The 21766-nt window shown below is 34.5% G+C and overlaps 1 protein-coding gene across 8 annotated transcripts in view; it reads right to left on the bottom strand.

The window, feature by feature from the left end:
- RALYL (RALY RNA binding protein like) overlaps nt 1-21766 on the bottom strand; it is a 717288-nt gene that overhangs the window by 212670 nt on the left and 482852 nt on the right. For 2 of the 8 annotated variants that reach the window (XM_054561805.2, XM_054561804.2), the window contains exon 1: nt 7323-7483. The exons of 5 other annotated variants lie outside the window; for them this stretch is intronic. In XM_054561805.2, the coding sequence (XP_054417780.1) occupies nt 7323-7359 (37 nt within the window). In that variant the 5' untranslated portion in view covers nt 7360-7483. Of the gene's footprint in view, nt 1-7322; nt 7484-21766 lie in introns of those variants that run through there. One more of the 8 variants, XM_024251542.3, reaches the window with a different exon arrangement.

The raw sequence follows: 21766 nt of genomic DNA, 5'->3' as shown, positions 1-21766 counted from the left end.
GTTATTAATTTTATTGCTATTGAGCTGTTTGAGTTATGGTTAATATTAAAAATATATGAAGAGTTTAATATTGAAAATATGTTAATCAGAATAGAAAGCCCAGCCATAAATCTAAGCATTTTTAGTCAACTGATCTACCAAAGTGCCAAGAACATACAATGGGGAAAGTATAGTCTCTTCAATAAATGGTGTTGGAAAACTGGATATCCATACAAACAAGAAAGAAATTTGACCCCTATTTCACCCCATATACAAAAATAAAATGAATTAAAGAATTAAATATAAGACCTACAACTATGAAACTACTTTACTAGAAGAAAACATAGAAGGAAAGCTTCTTGACATTAGTTTGAGCCAAAACTTTTTGGATATGTCCCCAAAAGTACAGGTAATACAAGCAAAAACAGACAGAATTGCATCAAACTAAAAAGCTTTTGCACAGCAAAGAAAAATAATCAACAGAGTGAAGAGACAACCATGGAATGGAAGAAAATGTTTGCAAACCACATGACAGTATGTTAAAATGATAGACTAATATCTTCGTTTAACACCAATCTTATTTTCCTAAGTGTCTTGTTGTTTCACATTTATAATTCTTTTATCAACAAATACAAATTAATATTATTTTTTAACTGTAACATTTTTTGAAGTGATAAAATATATTCTGCAGAGAACAATCATCTGAACACCTGGGGACAGAGTCAATGCTACGGTTTTTATGCAAGTGTACACATAAATGCAGCACAGATTCTTAGAAGAGAAATTAAAAGAGCAGGTGACATATGATAGTCAAGTTGTTTTCTGAAAGTACAGAAGAGAAATGGACAAATGCTCACCCGGTACAAAAGTGACCTTTGAGTGTGTGGGGCATTGTTAAACAGAAAAATACACGAATATCATCAGATTTTTTTTTGAGAGAGACAGAGAGAGAGAAAGAGAGAGAGAGAATATATTTCTGCAGGCAGAACCAGTCACAGGCTGGAGCCTGTAAAAGCCTCTGATTAAGGATATAAGGCAGACCAATATGCATTTCCATTTAAGGTCAATCTGTATCAGAGGTGTTATCAGTCAGCCTTTGTACGTCTCTGCTCCCAAACTGGCATCTATAGTCCCACTGTGCAAGCTCAATCAGACTGCACTGATTCTATCCATGCACATGTGATTCCATGGAGGAATCTACAAAATTACAATTTCTCAATTTCTACCAGTTATAGAATTCATATTAGAACTTGAGAATAAAAAGGGCTGAAGACATTGCAGATATCATACCAGAATTCCCTACAAGCATCAATAATAGAGAAATCAAAGATTGAATTTAATAGTGTCCTCTAGAGAGCCTTTACCAATCAAGCCTAAAAATAGTGTTTTTTTGGTATAAACTTAAAAAAATGTTTTAAAACCTAGATCACATTTTCAACTCGTTAGGTAACAAAAAAGATCAACACAAGATATGAAATAATTTGGGAATTAATAACAAATTATTTCTTTTGTCTTCACAGTTACAAAGAAATCATGGTACCAATATAAGTATTTGTTTTAAATAATCCATTTTTATATTGCTATTTAATTTGTAATCAATTTCAGTAAGTACCTTTAAACAAGACTTCTATAAAACACAACACATTAATAAATATGTGACTGCTAAGACAAGTCATATTCTAAAAATTACAAAACATCAAACCTATTATCACTGTTGATCACTGAAAGACCAATTTTACACATCAATTGAGACGGGCAACAGCCTTGTTTTTCCCTGTCAATGCCTTAAAAATCCTTAGAACAATTCTATCAAAATGTAAATTTACTTTTTCTCATAGGAAGATTTTTAAAGAGAGGTAGACTTAATTTTAATTCTTGTAATAAAGAATACAAGGATATTTATAAGAAGATAAGTCAGAAAATATTCCCAGTCAAACAATATCTTTTGGACCTCTGGATGACCAAAATTTGATTGTCTTCCAGTCAATGACTGCATGCCTTGCCATGTATGGAGAGTAATTATTTTAAAAATACTTTTAAAAATTGTCATTTGAAATTATTGCACAAGTCACTTAGAAATATGGATAGTGATTCCTAAAAGTTAGTATATACATATTATGTCTTAATTCAGTTACAAATGAAGTGTACTTTTCAGTTAAAATCTGTTGTCTGTCCTACTCTGTCTATCCAATGTTCCTCATGCTTTTTTGACCTCATCTTTAGTCACTCTACTTATTGGACTCCTTCTTGGTCCTTCAATTATCCCAATGTTCCTCAGGGATTTTGCATATACTATTTCTACTTGTAACTATCCAGAGAGAAACTGAACCAATTTCCTCACTTCTTTAGGGTGTCTGATCAAATGTCCCCTTAGTAAGTGGCTTTTCCTGACTTCCCCATAGAAAATAGAAATTCCTCACTCCACATTCCAAAACTCCATTTCTCCCTTACTTGCTTTATTTTTCTCCATAGCACTTAGCATTACATAGCATATTACATATTTATTTGTGTGTCATCTTATCTTCAATAAAATGTTGTTTTGCTCATTGGTATAGCCCTACCATTAGAGCAGGCTCTGGAAAGTAGTAGGTGGTCAAAAATATATATTTAAATCGACAAACTTCATTAGACAGCCATGGATTTTGATGGGCAAAGCATCATATTATGCACTGAGAATGTATCAAACAAGAATAAAGAATACCTTATATGAAAGAAACTTAGAGATTAGTGGTGTAAATATATAATTTTCTATATATAAGACAGAATATAGAAATTTTAAGAAAAATTACAATATATGAACAGAGGCCGAGTGCAATGGCTCACAACTGTAATCCCAGCACTTTGGGAGGCCAAGGCAGGCAGATCACCTGAGGTCAGGAGTTCAAGACCAGCCTGGGCAACATGGTGAAACCGCATCTCTACTAAAAATACAAAAATGAGCCGGGCATGGTGGTAGGCACCTGTAATCCCAGCTACTCAGGAGGCTGCGGAAGGAGAATCGCTTGAACCTGGAGGCAGAGTTTGTAGTGCAGTGAGCTGAGATTGTACCGCTGCACTCCAGCTTGGTGACAAAGTGAGGCTCTGTCTCAAACAAACAAACAAACAAACAAACAAAAAAACAATATATGAACTGAAAAGAGAGAAGGGAAAGAGCAATTTGACTTAGAAACTGGGGAGGCATTAAGGAAGGATGTGGCATGCGAGTGAAACCTTCAACAGAGAGGTGTGAAGGTGCAGGTGAAGGCCATCTATCAACAAGAAGATAGGGCAAAGGCATAGAGATAAGAGAATATAGTGAATTTCAGGGACAATTGGTAGCTTTTTTGTTTATTTGTTTGTTTTTTTGAGATGGAGTCTAGCTCTGTCACTCATGCTGGAGTGCAGTGGTGCAATCTTGGCTCACTGCAACATTTACCTCTTGGGTTCAAGCGATTATTATGCCTCAGCCTCCCATGTAGCTGGGATTATAGGTGTCTGCCACCACACCCAGCTAATTTTGGTATTTTTAGTAGAGATGGGGTTTCACCATGATGCCCAGGCTGGTCTTGAACTTCTGAACTCAAGTAATCCTCCCGCCTTGGCCTCCCAAAGTGCTGGGATTACAGGCATAAGACACTGCGCCTGGCTGACAATTGGTAGCTTGATAAAGGCTAGAATATAGGTGGTACCAGGAAGAGAAGAAAGTAGTGGGCAGATGACAGTCATGTAAATTTCTATATTATAAGGTCTTGCTTGTACTCACTTTCTAGTTCAGTGATTCTCAACCTTCGGGAGTATGAAGTTTTTTTTTTTTTTAAAAGAATACTGAAACATAATGAGGGCTGCATGTACTATAGTTTTTTTAAAATAAAATATATGGTATAAAAAGCTATTACAAATGCAGTACACCACCTTTTAAATACATTTGTTTTTATTAAACATATTTTAGAACTTTAAAAGCATATATGTGTGTATATGTTTATGTATATATACACGTGTATGTCCATATACACATATATTTTTCTTCATTATACAGTGATTCATATTTATGTAAATATTAATATGTAGTAACCTTGTAGTAACTCCATGGGCACCCAAGGACCTGAAGCACACCAGCCCAGAGCCACCATTATCTAGTCAATGAGAAGCCATTAATGTCTATGAGTAGGGGAATGATCTGATGAGGGCTGTGTTATGGAGGCAATGAGGATTAGAGATGGAAGGTAGCCTACAGAACACTTTCTCAGTGCAATCTACTAAACTTACAGAACAGATTGCAACCCACAGAAATAATAGATAATTGGCCAAGACTATAAGCAGAGGGCTATGATGACTAGTATTTAGATTTCTGAAGTGATCTTATCAAGTATTTCCATGATAATATGGATAAGGTCGATAAGCTCACCCAAAGATATTATTAGTAACAAAAAATACATGATCTGTTCCAATTCAGTAAAATAAGATGAAATGTTACACATCTGAAACTCGATTCACACTGTTTTCTTTGCCATGGCACAGGTATTGTGCTATTTTCAAAATCCTATGGCTTCTACCCTACTTTTCCCTCTACGTTGGTGTTTTAAAAACATATTCATTTTCTAAAAATGTACCTTCATGTGTCTTTCATAAAAGTCCAAAAATGTTTTCTCAAGGTCATGTGGAGTTTCAGCAAGGGAGGTTACAGGTTTTCCTTGTTTTATACAGAAATTTTTGAAAATTTAAACATAAACTTCACAGTTAAATAAATATTGTTATTATATATGTATAAAAACTTAGTATTTAAATGGACTCAAAAGTTAAACATTAATTCCCAAATCAATCTGATTTGTAAAAAAACAGGTTTACATGTATTAGAATTCCTTAAATTGGTCTGTACCTGTTTGGCTCTGGCAATATCAGCATCTGATAGATGCAAACATTTTTTAATACCACTCAAAATATTCTGTATCCAATTGAAAGTCTTTAATGCAGTTTTGCACAAGTAAGATCTGCTATCTGAGTGAACACTAAGCTGTTCCTTTTACCTAGCAATTGCTCTATCAGAAGCAAGGCAATGGGCACTCTTCCCTCCCTCTCCTCCTCTTGTATAGTGAATTATAAATAACTAATCTCAATATGAGTGGAGAATGAACTTCAAAGCCCCACATGAATCTTCAAATGTTTAGTACAATTTATACTTTAAAATCACTCATAAGTATTTTTGTTCTCCCCTTTTTCCTCAAACTCCTGACATAGCCACATGCACCTTTACTATTCCTTTTGTCAGATCCTCTGAAAGGAAACACTTATTTTTACTAAAAGATACCATATTAAATCTTTGGATAATGAGAAAAATTAGAAAGTTGATTTATGTACTATCTCATTTTTGAAGAAAATTGTAAGAATACTTTCCTTCTTTCCTACAGTGAGGTTTTGATGAATGTACAATTATTGCCTTAATTGGATTACAATTGCCTCTGGGTGAGTTTATGCCTTTTATATGATCAAAAACACACGCATAAAAGATATAACTGAAAATGGAAATGCCCTGGATTTTGGTGATGGGAAAATTCCAGTTTTTCTGTTTACCCATTGGATGGCAAACCATTGTATTACATTCTACTTTTGCAAATGTTGTTAAAGAAATTCATTTAAGGATTCTATTTGCTTTTATTGCTAAGCTTTCTATATATTTTAATTTTATTATGTTCCTGCTCTCTGATATTTTATATTATTAGAATATAGAAACACTTAATACAACATAAAATAGTTGATACAATTAAACTTAAGTAACACATTAGTTTTTTTTAACTGAACCATTCCAGTACACCCTACTGTGTTTATGCCTGTATAATTATACATCTTCTGACTTGTCTCATGTAATTCACAATTTCTTCCTGCTGCTTAATCGCAGACTTCAGCGAGCACATTTTAACAGGAAACACTCAGTATAATTTTTCTGTGAATCTCTTATTTTCCATGTGCATTAAGGCATTGATAATCCACAAGGAAAAAAAATGAGGGATATATAAAAGATACAGGAGTAAAGGCACAAGACGGTTTTCAAATCTATGCATAATTTAGATCCATTCTTGTAAGAGGAAATCACAAGAAAATTAATCAGCAATATATGTGTAGACTTCATACCAATCATTTTTATATGAAAAAAGTAGCAGTTATCATATATTGTTTCTTTATCACAAGAAAGAACTGGCATCAAAAGGCAATCAAGCTTGCAGAATCAAACTGACAGCCTAGCCCTCAGAGCTTTCTGTGGTGCATGGAACTTCTTTGAACAGGAGAAACGTTAGTTTTCAGATCTTAGGTGAAAACAGACCAAAGAATAAATTATCACACTAAAAATTATCTTTCTATGATTTATTGGCTTTTTGATAGAATAACTGTGACTGATAGACTTTGATTTTCAAAATATTTGATAACATTTAAAGACATCAAAAGAAATAATGAAAAAGTACAGACTTTGAGTACAGAGTAAGTTGCCGTTACCTGTCTATGACGATAAATAGAGACACTGACAGACCATTTTGGGCTAAATATGGTATTATTTACTTTAGACAATAGAAAAGATAAAGTGATAAAGAGTTAAACTTACTAGAGAGAGGTGATTGTAAAGCTTTTCTTGAGAGGCATATTGCTTTACCGTAAAATAGTGTTATTATAACAATCTTTTGATTTTTAGCAAGATCCTGATAGCTTTCAGTTCCATAATAATCTTTGTTCTGGACTTTACGCCAGGGTAATTGTGCTGCTCCTTTTCAGCCAGAATCAGTTCCTTTAGGGGTGACTGCAGATGACTCCTTTTAACCCTTTGAAATGGTGCCTGTAGTGAATTATGTCACTAGCATGCTCTGGACCAAGAAGTTTGGCAATGAATATCCTGTTAAATATTCAGCTTGTCATTCACAATTAACTCTCTCCCTTCCATTCTGAACTGCTTTCTACCCCCTAAGAGTTGTAATTGAAATTGGATGAATAAAGAGAAGTTTTAGGCTAGCTTCCCAAACCTTTCAATAGACTTCCAGGAAAGAAAATCATCACTCCTAGAAAAGCAAAAAAGAGAACTGTCCAGTGATCATGCCTGAATGAAGGATGCTGAGCTAGACTGAAATTGCATTTGATCTGTTTCTCTGTTGATTTTGTAAACCTTTCCAAAGGTTTCCATAGTAACAAGCGAATTATCCCCTCTGCCCTCAACATCTTTCACGCATGTTACAGGAATAAAGATAAAGGTTAGGGTGAGAAAAGCTACAGTATCTTTTCTACTACCAGGATGTATCTGAAGAAGTCATAATGAGTCTTTTAAGAAATCAAGTATGTTTTCCCTACCCCAGTGATATGAAAAAGTTGGGTCAGATTTTACTTACATCTCTGATGTCTGCGTTTGCTCCTGTACATGGTCATTTTGAAAAAAAATTCGACTTTCTAAGAAGTAATTGATTTGACCACGGAGACAAAGAGACGGGTTGTGCTCCTGCTTTGCAGTAAGACTGTTGCTCACTGACAGAAGGTAACCAGCAATCACACAGTGAAAGCCAGGGTAATACCATTCTCATAAAATTACAGGGGAGATGCTACAGCCTGTAACTACTCTATCTAATGTAAATCTTCTAGGGAAAATTGTATTTCCTTCACCTCCCCCCAGCCTATAGCAGTTAAGTTCTCTAATGAAATCTGTACTACTAAACTGCTGTCCGTAAGCAATGTTGGATTAAGAATAGAGTCATATATTTAGCAAGAACTGTAAAACTGAAAATCTAAATATAAAAACCTTATTTAGTATTTATATAAATTAAAAATTGGGTTCATATATCTTTTAACCGCTATAGAATATTGAAATTTGTATATTATTCTGAAACTCTGCTAAATTCTTTTCTTCTGAGAATCTCTGATACACTTTGTATGTTCAATTATTAAAGCAATTATCAATTTTAGTTTTGTCTATTTCCCCAGTCTGTACTTCTCAGGGAAAACAGAAACTGCACATTTTCACGTTTATATCCCCAGAACTTTACATAGAAGGTGCACACAATATGTTCTCAGGCTCATTGAGTGCCTACTATGTAGCAGGCACTCTGCTGCTGCTTGCAAGAAAACTCTCCGGAAGCTTCCCCCACCCCCAACCCCTGGGGCCTCAGTTTAGTCCTCAGTTCTCTACTTTGACAGTAGTTGGGACATATCCCCATCTGAATATGTTTCACACTGTCACTCAAGTGGACAAGGTGGAAGCTCTGCCTTCATTATGGCTTGTACTGTCCTTTTCTGAGAGCAATGCCTGGCATTCAGCAGAAGCCCAGGAACACTGCCTCTCCCAAACACTCCAAATGAGAACATAGTTTCAAAAACACCTTTGGGTGCTGACTAGGGTGTCTGAAATTAGTTGTTATTTAAAATACAGAAGGACCCACATGCTAGTGAAAAATTTCTATGTCATAAGACTTCCTTGTTATGTATTAAGTTTCACCTTCTTGCCAAGAAGCAGAAATGGAGATACTCAGCTGTTCAAAGTTATTCTTTTTTAAGTGTGAACAAATCCAGGCTACCTACTAGTAGCGGGAAATATCATCTCCATAACTCTTCATAGAAGCATTATTTCAGTGTAAAGGATTTTTTTACTTAAATAATTACATTTCATAACCACAGATACCAAGAATAATATTCTATAAGTTTTCAGCAATATTCTGTTCAGCGTCCTTGACTTTTGACTAACTAAACTCTTTGGTAAGACTGTTTGTCAAAGACCCCTATGGTTATATCTTGCTTTAGGGCATAGTCAGTGTCTGTATTACTATACATTCCACTGCTGTCTTTCTCTTCCTATTAGAACATACATTTCTGCGGATAAAACTTCATTTTTTTTCAGAGATGTATGCCCGGAGGTTAGATCAATGCCTGGCACAAAGTAGGCTCTTAATAAACATTTGTGGAATAAACGAGTTGTTTTGTGTGTGTGTGTGTGTGTGTGTTGGGGGGTGGTGGTACGGAGTCTCGCTCTGTTACCTAGGCTGGAGTACAGTTGTGCCATCTAGGCTCACTGCAAACTCCACCTCCCAGGTTCAAGCGATTCTCCTGCCTCAGCCTCCTGAGTAGCTGGGATTACAGGTGCCTGCCACCATGCCCAGCTAAGTTTTGTATTTTTGGTAGAGACAGGGTTTTGCCATGTTGGCCAGGCTGGTCTCGAACTCCTGACCTCAGGTGATCCGCCCACCTCTGCCTCCCAAAGTGCTGGGATTACAGGTGTGAGCCACCATGCCTGGCCATGAATGAATTTTAATAAACAAGTTTCAGTGATAAAGTCCATACAATCACAAATTCTTTTTCAATAAATTTAGACAAGAGCCAATTCATGTTTATTGACTACAGTAACTTTTTTATAGAATTAAAATACTTGTCATTTCACATATTTTAGTCCCAGTGTTAATTTGAATGCATTCTCTCATTATATGAGTTCTCAATATATAGATTTTGATTAAATTATATATATTCACAGGTATGAAGATCTAGTGATGTATTTTAAATTCACAGGAACAAAGCCATATTTAATAAGCAATGTCTCCTTTATAAATGCTATTTGCTGATTGCTTAGACACCAATGCCATAAGACCAACAAGGCATGAAAACTGTGGCTATTCAGTAAAATTAAAACAGTTTTTCTGTTTTAGGTGGTATATATTTATGATATGAATAACATTGGTGATGATTAGGCAGTAATGGACTAATGACTCAAATGTCATTGATATTAGCATTATTATTTGGTTATATACAGACAAATTTGTAGTTTTTCACTTTTCACATTTTTAATTCTCCATTATCTATAATTAATATCAATCTGAACAGTTTTTAGAAAGACCATGTGACAATTCACTTCATTCATATGTACAAGAAGCCCCCACCCTCCAGCCTCATCGATCATCACACCTATACACATTAAAATCCACATGTATATATAAACAGATACACACTAAAACAAACAGCCTGACTTGTACTTGTCAATATTTGGCTCACCTTTCTCCTCCAGGCCTTATATCAGGGCTGACTTTCTTAGGCTCCATATAGAGGATTTCCATTTCCTCAATCCTTTCTTATGTTACTTTTCTCACCTCAGTGCATTGAGAGCATCTACTCCTGAACCTCACATCTGGGCCTAGTGGCTCGAATCCTGGAGGGCTGAGGCCAGCAAAATTGGAGACCTCACATATACCCGGTGAATACAAGCCAACTTCATGGGCACCATGCCGCTGTAGGGTAGGCAGGTGAGAGAAAGGCAGGGGCAGTGGCTTAGGGGGAGCAGAGTCCTTGGTGAAAGTGGAACCTGGGGAACCTTCATTCCGAAAGTAGGAAGAAAAAATATAGACATAAGGGACAGAGAGAGAAGTTGAAGAGAGGGGCACATCCAGGCACCCCACTCTTCTTCCTGCCCTCTTCAAGAATCCCAAATGGGCTAGAGTTGTTTTGTTTGCAAAATCAGTTTTATGCCCATAACAACAGAGGCCAAAAGATGCCTTAATTAACAAACTTTCTCCTCATCTACTCCCTACAATCTGCTTTTCTTTTACTTAAATTGATCTTCATACTCCACACTTAAAATGCAAATCTAGTGAGTGTTGATACATTGGGATAAATGAATTCTCATTAAAAATCAAATAATTGTATCTATACCTTTCTTTTCTTGATGGAAGGAATCAGTAGAAATAAAAGCCTATAACATATATACTTTTAATATAAGTGTATAATATAAACTGTCCTTTTAACAGTAATAGAATAACAAATAGAAGAAAGGAAGGAGAGAGAGGAAGAAAAGGAAGAAAGAGAGGGGAGAGTGAGATAGGAGGGAGAGGGAAAGAGGAAGAGAGAAAGGGAAAGAATGAGTGTGTGTGTGTGTATGTGTGTGTGTGTGAGAGAGAGAGAGAGAAAGAGAGACTATGCATCTAGCCCTGTGCTAAATATACATCATGTCACATAATCTTCTGTTACTTGAGTATCTCTATCCCAATTTTGAAAATGGGGAAACTTTAGCCAAATGAGGACACATAGAGGTAATGGTCAGGGACACAGCATAACTTACATAGTTGTGTTGAGAGCATTTTACCAGGAACTAGGCCAATATGATTTAGGGCTGAATTAAGTGGCAATGTACTAGGTAGCTTCTAGGGGAAACTTACCTAAAAGGGCTCTATGGTGTCACTAGTAATGTATTGAAACCAAGGAAATAATGTTTCCCAGAACTCGACACAGGAAGTGAATGCTGTGTGATTTAAAAAGAGCTAAAATTTAGAGAATGTTCATTAGGTGCTGAGGTCTTTTCTAAGTGTTATATGCATTATTTCACTGAACATTGAAAACAGTCCTATGATGTATGTATTGTTATTATTGGTTTCATTTTTATTATTATTATCATCATTCTTATTTGATGCTTCAGTAAAGTGAAGCTAAGAGGTTATGTCTGAATAAAGTGTCACAGAGGGCAAGACATAGTGTCCTGATTAAAATCTGGCTAATATTTCTCCAGAGACAGTTCAACATAACATGCCATGTGAAGTGAAGGGATACTTTGAGTAGTTGTGCAGGAAACAGGAGATGAGACCCCACAAGAGACACGTTTCTACAACAACTAGTTGTGCTAAACTACCTTCTAGGAGGGGTGAATCCAGTTGACTGCAGGGCTTCTGGCTTCCTGGCAGGGACATTCAAGTTTGGAGCCAGAGCTGACTTGGGATAACAGAACAGGCCTTCTCAGCTCTGCAGCAGGGATGAGTACCCTGTCTTACTGGAGTCACCTCAACCCCTCTCTTCCTGATCCTCCAGCCCTCTTCCTTTCCTCCAAATAAAACCCTGACTGGATATTTCCAGAATATCAAATGCATCGAATTATTAGCTCATCCAGAGTACTGACATTTTTATCTGGTTTTCAAGTTAAAACATGTGTTGAATTTCATAAACCTTCTAAGAATTTTGTCAAGACACTGTATATAGAGTGTATAGAAATCATTAACTTGAATTTTATGATGCTTCCATTTCAGAGAATTGCTAGAATAATTAAATATTAAAACTGAAAAGACGCAACAAAGTTCTGTTGCCCAAATTCTTCATTTACAGATCTTCGATACAGACCAGACAGCTCCTATAAGTTTGCTGAACAGATAACTGAAGGAAGATGAGGTATATGAACTTATGCAATTTGGACCACGTACTCCCAGCAAGGGCTTCAATCAGGGCTTCCAAGAGTGATAGGAAGTGATATCTCAACTCTCCTTTCTCAGGTAGGAACAGAAAATGTTTATCAGATTTAGATGTAAAGTTACTCACAGTTAACCTTTCTCCTAGGTCATTAATATCACCCAGCACCTTGATGTATGGGTGGGACCCTTCTTTTACCCTTTTCTCCTTATCTTATCAGCTGCCCCTGTGGTAACACTGGCTTTTCTCCTCTTAGAGATAAATGCTTCCTTCTTTTGAAACACCTCCTTATTCAGACAATTCCTATGAATTCTTTATATGAATACTTTCCTCAGGTTTTTTCAAGGATAACAACCAAATAATTTTCAACCTCAGCACAATCACCAATCCATCTTTTCAGCAATTAAACAAATATATATCTGTGTCTTTGACACTCATCTATATTAAAATTACTTGCTGTCTTGACAACTGCCTGGAGATCTGGACCCACATCCATCCGCCCCAAGTCAAGTGCTGTCCTGTAAGTAGATAATCTAAAAATAGTTACTAAAATATTTAATGGCTATCATATTAAAAACATCTTGTCATTTCATTCAACACCTCATTTTACTTTATTTATCATTGTTCTTTTTTGAATTGAAGGAAATAAAAGACTTCCTTAAGTTTGGTCCAACTTTTCATTTGTGATATTGGTTCAAATTAGGGAAAAATAATGATTTCCAGAAGGATACTTCTTTATTCTTGACTTGCTAAAAGTGAAATAAGCAAACAAATCAATTCTGTACTCCTTAGTTTTGTTCAGTTTTTTTATGTATCCGGAAGAGACTTTCATTTTTTTTAAAACTATAATTGGGTTTTATTATTAAGTCTTTATTCATTTCTTTGGACTTTGTCCAGTTTCCTATGCATTAATGTCAAAGAAATCTTCACAATTATTATGATTCTGAAATATTTAATACTTACAGGTATTAAATACAGCTAAAATATTTATCCTTTATAACTCAAATTACTACAATTGATTTTTTTACTGCATCTCCTTAGTGGTAATTGTTTTTTTAGCATTCTTGCTTTTGTTGCTTCTCTTTCTTTGTATGCTTTCCATTAAATTTTATCTGAGTTTTATCTTTTTGTAGCCTAAATTTGATTATCCAGACTTAGTTTTATCTTCTTGGTTGCCTGATTTTCTCATTTATACTTGGATAAATTTGCAGTGTTTTAAGAGTAATGAAATTCGATCTTCTTTATCATATCCTTTGGATGGGTTCAAGTATTTAAAGGTTACAAAAGAGTTTAAAAATGTCTTTAATTTCCTAGCGATTATACATAAAAGTATGAAGCAAATTATTTATGCCTATGTAAATAATTTACCTCCCTTCAATATATTTTTAATAAATGTTGGCTATATTTTACCTTAAAGGTATAATGTAAATAATCCTGAACCTAAAAAGGTACACGGTCTCTTTTTGGATGATAGCCACATAAAAGGTACTATCATCTGCAACAAACTACCTCACAGACATATGGAAGTGATTATATAGTTTATTGGAGGTGTGCATTGCTATGGTCTAAATGTTTTTGTTCCTCTCCAATTAGTACATTGAAACCTAATCCCTCCTGTGATGTATTTAAAGGTGGGGCCTTTGGGAGGTGATTAGGTCATGGGAGCAGAACCCTCACAAATCTGATTAGTGCCTTTATTAAAAAGACCCCAGAGAGATCCCTTGCCTCTTCCACCTGAGGACACAAAGAGAAGTTGCCTTCTATTGACCAGAAAGAAGGCCCTCACAAGACACTGAATCTGCCAGCACTTTGATCTTAGACTTCCCAGCCTTCAGAACTCTGAGAAATAAATTTCTGTTGTTTATAAGCCACCCAGTGTATGGCATTTTGTTATAACAGCCGGAGTAGACTAGACAAGCATGATGTGGGAGAATTGCTGTACCATGCTCCCTAGAGATCTTTTACTTGTAAAAAATACTTCCTCAGTAGCTCACAACTTTTGTCTCAGAGAATCTCCACTGTGTCCTAAGATGAAGGGATAGTACTGAGTTTATAGGGAATCATGATAAGAAATTAAAACATCCTTGAAGTCATATTAGTTTCTGTGATCATGAAAATTATGCATAGAATTTTACTATGAAAGAGTTTACAGAATAGGATATATACACTTATCTATCTACTATCTATCTATTCTTCTATCTGTTATCTATTTTTCCTATCTATCTATCTATCTATCTATCTATCTATCTATCTATCTATCTACCTACCTACCTACCTACCTATCTTAAAAGCCACAGGGTTGTGAGTGGTAAATCTTCCTAGCACAACAGGGTTCTGAGGTGTTTGCAGGATGTGTCTTTCTTCAGTGGCCAGATTGTAGCTGGAGAAAATTCTTAACCAAGCACAGAAGACTCAGGACAATGGTGGGGACCAGCAAGTGGCACGTGAAGTAGAGGAAGGCAGAGACATAAACTATCAAGTATCCTATTGTACACACTGCTGACTTCTCAGAGTTCTGCCTTTCTCTTTTATTGGCTGATTCTATCTTAGTCAACATCTGTCTTTCCTGAAACTTGCCCTTACTTTCTTCTTTCTGGACTCTGAACTAGAGCATCTGGTTTCATCTTTCTATTCTGTGGGGTTTCTTTCCTCTGCTGTGTTTTGTCTATATAAAATTCATTGTATTTCTACTTTATTTTATATATGTGGTAGTGGGGCACAAATTCTTCTTGGTGTGAGGCAGGTAATAAATACATGATGCTAAAAAAAAAAGATGAATTGGGATTCCGCATTCCACTGTATGATACCTTGCATATTCTGCTTCAAAGAATATACATTATTATCATTGGGACTCTATATTATAATTTTACATCATCACCCCTACAGTTCACTAATGTTGGCTTTATAATGTAAGCAATGAATTAAATATAGATGTGGTATTTTAATTAAAATAGCTCCCTAATTAATTTCAGAAGCTAAATGGAATCATAAAAATGAACAATTATTAAGTGCTTGCTTTGTGTGAGGGATTTTGTTTATGTTGCTTTAATTTTAAAGCAGTGATGCGAGGTAGGAGTCCTCATCCTACAGATAAGGGAACTGAGGTTCAAGGGCCAAGTTCAAAGAGCTTGCAAGAAAGAAGCAGAGCTGGAGTGTGTAAGTTTGTGAGCTGCAAAAGCTGTACCCAGTTCATGATACCACTATCTCATGTGTTGAAAAACTAATTGTCAAAGAAACCAAATTCAGAAAACAGTTGAGAATAGAGAACACGATCTAGGATTTTACTTTAGTTGGAATTATTGGAGTTATTGTCATTTTGGCAAATATACATGCTTTTAAAGTGTCAGACAATGGGAGAATATATTGGATATGTGAGATTTCAATAGAGAATACATTCTGATACTTACCTATCCTCATACTCCAGATAAAGAATAGTGTGTTCTCCCTTGTAAGTGGGAGCTAAATGATGAGAACATATGGACACATAGAGGGGAAAAACAGACACTAGGGCCTTTGGAGGGTGGAGGGTGGGAGAAGAGAGAAGATCAGAAAAAATAACTAATAGGTACTAGGCTTAATACCTGGGTGATGAAATAATCTGTACAGCAAACCCCCATAACACAAGTTTACCTGTATAACAAACCTGCACTTTCACTCCTGAACTTAAAAGTTAAAAAAAAATCTAGAGGTGCATATATTGTGATTCTAAAGATATTCAAGTAAAGCCTAATCGGTGCATGAAGTCCACTGAAATGATATATTTGCACTAATCTAAGGTCCATTATGGACTTGGAGAATGTTCTTCAGGGAAAATAATGAAGTAGGTTAGAATGACCCAGAGCAAATTTCCAATTAAAAAGAGATAACATTATGTCAGAAAATTAGGTGCCCATACACAAACATAACCAAACAATTTTGAAAATGTTGGTCTAGACATTAAGAAGATTTGTTCATAGTTTAAAAATATAATGCTTAAAATAGACAAAGACCAATACTATTGATATGTAATTCTTTATGGACTTTAAAAAATATCAATTTCAATTTATGGATCATATTCAGCATATTTTTGTTTCTAAGAATAATATCAACAGTTTTACTCCAAAATTTCTAATTATTTCCAATTTAAAATGTGCATAAAACATTATATATTAATGGAATTCATTTCAGCCTGTCTATAAAAGTATTATACACAGCAATCCTGTCCTCCTAATTCCTTTCCTGTTCCTATTTAGTTATAATTACACCACATTGATGAGCTACTTCAGCCTGCTGAGTTGAATAGAATGAATTTTCAGGTATAATTTGGCATTACATATCCCAAGGGCATTTCAGAAATCCATCTCCAATCCTCATTTTGTGTGTATTTGTGTCTGCTAAAGGGCTCAGAACCACCTGGATATTCTTTGACCTCTTATATGTGTTTCAAAGACAACTATTTGAATAAACTCTGCATTTGCCATTACCAGCACAGCAGTATGTGAACAGTAAATATGTAAATGAAATTCATGATTCTCTTACCATTATAAAAACCATTTTTAGATGTTTACTTAAACGGCCTTAGATACAGAAACAGAAATTATGATGGGAAAAAAAGACTCTCACATTTTATTTTCAAAACTTCTTTAGTTTGGCAAACACAAAATCTTATATTATTTTTAATATTTTTAAATCATGCCTTGGAAAGCTATAGAAAGCCCACCTGGAGGGTGCAGTAAATACTTAAATGAGTCATTAGAGGATTCACAAAATATGAACACAAATACAGCATGTGAAAAGGTGATTATTCAATTTTAAAAACATTTGGCTCCCAGCTTCTAAGACCATTTAAAGAAACGTTTGTAGGAAAATAGTATAACAAAGAAGGAACCAAGATTTCAGCTTGTGACTGCCTAATCTTGACTCAATGAGGAAAAAAAATTCTGTTTTATGGTTGCCTTTTTCTTGGGTTGATGATCACATGTGTTTTCAGTAGCATAAATAGCTATGTTCCCATCTGGATAAGATTAACCTTTATTTTTTAAATTATAACATTTAGGATTTAACATATGATCCCTCATTTAAATTAAATGAACTTAACTTCAGTTTTTTTAAATAATATACCTTGTGCATTTAAATTGTGTCATCTGGTTGATGTAATGCTAAGTAAAAACAGACATGATTGTTCACATAGCTTTTCTTTTATTGGGGAATACAGACACTAATCAAGTGATCACAAACTTACAGAATATATTAATTCATATGATTCTTCATCCTGTTCATAGCAGATTTGTGGTCCTATGACAGTGTATTAAAAAAATGGCCCTTGACAATGAGTGGTCCACTCTTCTCTGAGGCTGAGTGAATGAGTGCTGTATTAGGAGTGTTTAAAGAATGGAGCCATGGGTAACAATAATTAAGCATTAGTGAGAGAATTACTGAGAGGGGTAGAAAGTTCAGTGGACTATGTTGATTTAAGAACAGGATGATGATATATAATTGGTGTTCAACAAATAATGTTGATACATTTTTTTTTGCTAAGTTTGCTACCAATTTGTAATCATGGTGCAAACAATTTCTCATTACTCAGATTAAGAAAACAATAATTAGTAAATAGAATTCTATACCTCATTACTTCATGCAACAAATACTAAGTATATACTTGTCCAAGATACAAGGGGACAAAGATAAAATAGCCGTCATCTTAATCTTAAAATTTTGCTTATAATAGATATGTGATTCATAAGCTTTTCAAAAATAACATTTCGATAAAACTACCAGTTAAAATATCTGTTTATATCAAAGAGAATGAATGTAACCAGTACCCTGACACTTGAAATAATGGTTCTAGTTTTGAAAAGTGGCAGTCAGTGGTGATAGAAGGCCCTGTAATATGTCAATAAATATATGACAAGAATTAATTCCATGAAGATCACTGGGCATGACATTTTGGAAATTTTCAGCAGAAGCAGAATAAATTATTTATGTCTTAGAGGATATTATAAAAATGTAAGCTGAGATGTATGTTTATGAGTTGGTGCCCGTGACATGAACAGGTTAGTGACAGCTGAAAAAATTACTCAAAATAAAAATAAACTGCAGAAACATATGTGTAAAGACCTGACACATTATCAAGAAATAGTGATTAATCAATATGTCTTCCGAAAATGGAAAAAAGAAAACTTTTATAATAAAAATACCAAATCAAGGCATTTCTGGTTAATCCTAATTCTTCTTGATATTAGTTAATATCTGACAACGTTAATTATCTTTTTTCTGAAAAATAAATTTCTTGGCTTCTATGCCATTTTTTTTTTAGTTTCCTTACTAAATTTATATTTATAGACCAAATACCTGTGTAAAACTCTGTTTAAATTCTATAGGTGTTACAAATGTGATGGTTTAACACCTTTGGTTCTTGAACCACATTGTCTTGCTTTATTTAAATCCTAGTTTTGCCATTTGTCAGCTGTGTGATCTTGGTCGAGTTACTTCATATTTTTACACCAGAGTTTCCTCATCTATAAATGTTTCCTCAACTATTATATATTTACAGGACTGTTACAAGAATTAAATGAGTTAATACATAAAAAGTGCTTAAAAAAAAAAAGAAACAAAACCCTAAAAATAAATAAATAAATAAATAAATAAAAATAAAAAGTGCTTAGAATAATGACAAGTATAGTGTTAGCTATTATTACTGGATATACCCATGTAGATGTTCAAAACACATATCAAATACAACATATACAAAAAAAAACCAGCCTATGCCAGTGTTTCTGGTTAGATTAGAACATATCATAAGACAATAATTTATTGGCAAATGTGTCTGTTTTTATGACAGAACCACGCCACTTTGATTACTATAGCTTTGTAATATATTTTAAAGTTAGGTTGTATGATGCTTCCAGCTGTGTTCTTTTTGTTCAAGATTACCTTGGCTATTCAAGGTCTTTTGTGGTTCCATATATATTTTAGGATTGCTTTTTCTATTTCTGTGGAGAATGTCATTGGAATTATGGTATTTTATTGAATCTACAGATTGCTTTGAGTAGTCATTTAAAAAATATTAATTCTTTTAATCTATAAACACAGGCATTTTTCTATTTATTTGTGTCTTCTACAATTTCTTTCATCCCTGTTTTATAGTTCTCAGTATAAAGGTGTTTCACCTCCTTGCTTAAATTTACTCATGAATATATTTTTTATGATGCTATGTAAATGAGATTGTTTTCTTAATCTTTTTTTCCCAATAGTTTGTTAGTGAATAGAAACACTACTGATCTTGGCATGTTGATTTTGTATCCTGCAACTTTATTGAATTTGTTTATCAGTTCTAATGGACTGATATGAATCAGATTTTTGGTGGAGTCTTTAGGATTTCTCTATATAGGATCACGTAATCTGCAAACAGAGAAAATTCAACTCCTTCCTTTCCAATTTTCATGCCTTTTATTTCTTTGTCTTACCCAATTGCTTTGGCTAGGACTTCCAGTGCTATATTGCATAGAAGTGGAGAGAGTGGGGATCTTGTTCCTAATCATAGAAGAACTTTCAACTTTCCACCATTGGTTAAATGTTAGCTGTGGGTTCCTCATATATGGCCTTTATTGTACAGAGTTACATTATTATTTTTTTTCTCATACTCTTTTTTTTCTTTTTCTTTTCTTTTCTTTTATTATTATTATACCTTAAGTTTTAGGGTACATATGCACAATGTGCAGGTTAGTTACATACGTATACATGTGCCATGCTGGTGTGCTGCTTTAGGAGATATACTTAATGCTAAATGACGAGTTACATTATTTTTATACCTAATTTGTTGAGAGCTTTTTTTGTAATCATGAAAGAATGTTAAATTTTGTAAAATGTATTTTTCTTCATCTTTGAGGTGATCATACGGTTTTTCTCCTTCATTATGTTAATATGGTGAATCACATTTATTGATTTACATATTTGAATGATTCTTATATCCCAGGGATAAATTCCACTTGATAATGATCACTGACTCTTTTAAAATGCTGTTGAATTTTATTTGCTTCTATTTTGTTCAGAATTTTTACATCTATGTTCATCAGAAATATTGGCTTGTAATTTTTTTTTCTTGTAGTGCCCTTGTCAGGCTTTCGTATCAGATTAATGCTGGCCTCATAAAATGCATCTAAAAATATTCTCTCCTCTTCAAGTTTTCATTTGCTATTATATTAATATGGTTTGGCTGTGTCCCCACCCAAATCTCATCTTCAATTGTTTTTCCCATAATCCCCACGTGTTGTGGGAGGGACCCAGTTGAAGGTAATTGAATCATGGGGGCAGTTACTTCCATGCTGTTCTTGTAATAGTGAGTTCTCATGAGATCTGTTGGTTTTATAATGGGCTTTTCCCCTTTTGCTTGACACTTCTTCTTCCTGCCATCATGTGAAGAAGGATGTGTTTGCTTCCCCTTCTGCCATGATTGTAAGTTTTGTGAGGCCTCCCCAGCTATGCGAAACTGTAAATCAATTAAACCTCTTTGCTTTATAAATTGCCCAGTCTGAGGCACTTCTTTTTAGCAGTGTGAGAATGGGCTAATACATTTATCCCCAACAGCCAGCCAGTGTCCGAGATATATTAGTTGCTCTACAAATACTTATGAATCGAATGAGTGTATTAGTTTTCTATTGTTGCTTTAACAAATTACCACAAATTTGATAATTTAAAACCACACAAATTTACTCTGATGATCTTGGAAGTTAGACATTTAAAATAAGGTGTTGGTTGGGCTATGTTATTTATGAAGATTTCAGGAGATAATTTGTTTGCTTGCCTTTTCTAACTTCTAGAGGCTACCTACCATCCTTGGCTCATGGCCTCTTCCTTCAACTTAGTGCATCATCCCACTTCGTGGATCCATTACCATGTCTCCCTTTTCTTACTTTGATTCTCCTTCCCCTCTAGTAGAAGGATTCTTGTGATTACATTGACACATCCAGATAATCTGCCATCACTGTCACTGCCACAACCAACAAGACTCAAGTATTTGGAGAAACAGCCAGATCCTGAACTATGCTGTACCTGTTACAACATACACATGCAAAATAATGCTACATACTTTGCATTTTTAGCTTTTCAGTTTCTGCAGCAGAATGATGAATACCAGAATTAGTTGAAATAGATATTTCACTAAATTTATAGATTGATTTGTGAGAAATGATATTTTAGGTCTTCAAATCCATGAACAGGTTTTGCAGGTTTCAGGGTAGTGGTCTTACACACCTTCCATTAGATTTATGCTGAAACATTAGAATTGTAAAAGCTATTCTAAGTGATATCCCTTTAAAATTTCATATTCTATGTTTGATTGCTATTGCTGGTACACAGAATGAAAAATGACTTTGTATATTGACCTTCTAGAACTGCTTAACTAATTCTAACTGAGCAGTCCATATTGTTTTTGATTTTTCTATATATTCAATCAAGTTATCTATAAATAGGGATGGTTTTTATTTCTGTCTTCAGTGGCTATGACATCCAGTGTAATACTAAATATAAGTGGTGAGAATGTGCATCTTTTTCTCACTCTTCATTTCAAGGCAAAAAGTTTCAATAATTCATTGCTAAGCATGATTTTACTCATGTGCATGTTTTTCTATTTTCAGAAACTTGTTACATTAAAGAC

Source organism: Pongo abelii, chromosome 7 (assembly GCF_028885655.2).
Source record: "Pongo abelii isolate AG06213 chromosome 7, NHGRI_mPonAbe1-v2.0_pri, whole genome shotgun sequence".
In the NCBI taxonomy this organism is placed as follows: domain Eukaryota; kingdom Metazoa; phylum Chordata; class Mammalia; order Primates; family Hominidae; genus Pongo; species Pongo abelii.
This window is presented reverse-complemented; position numbering and strand designations above follow the sequence as displayed.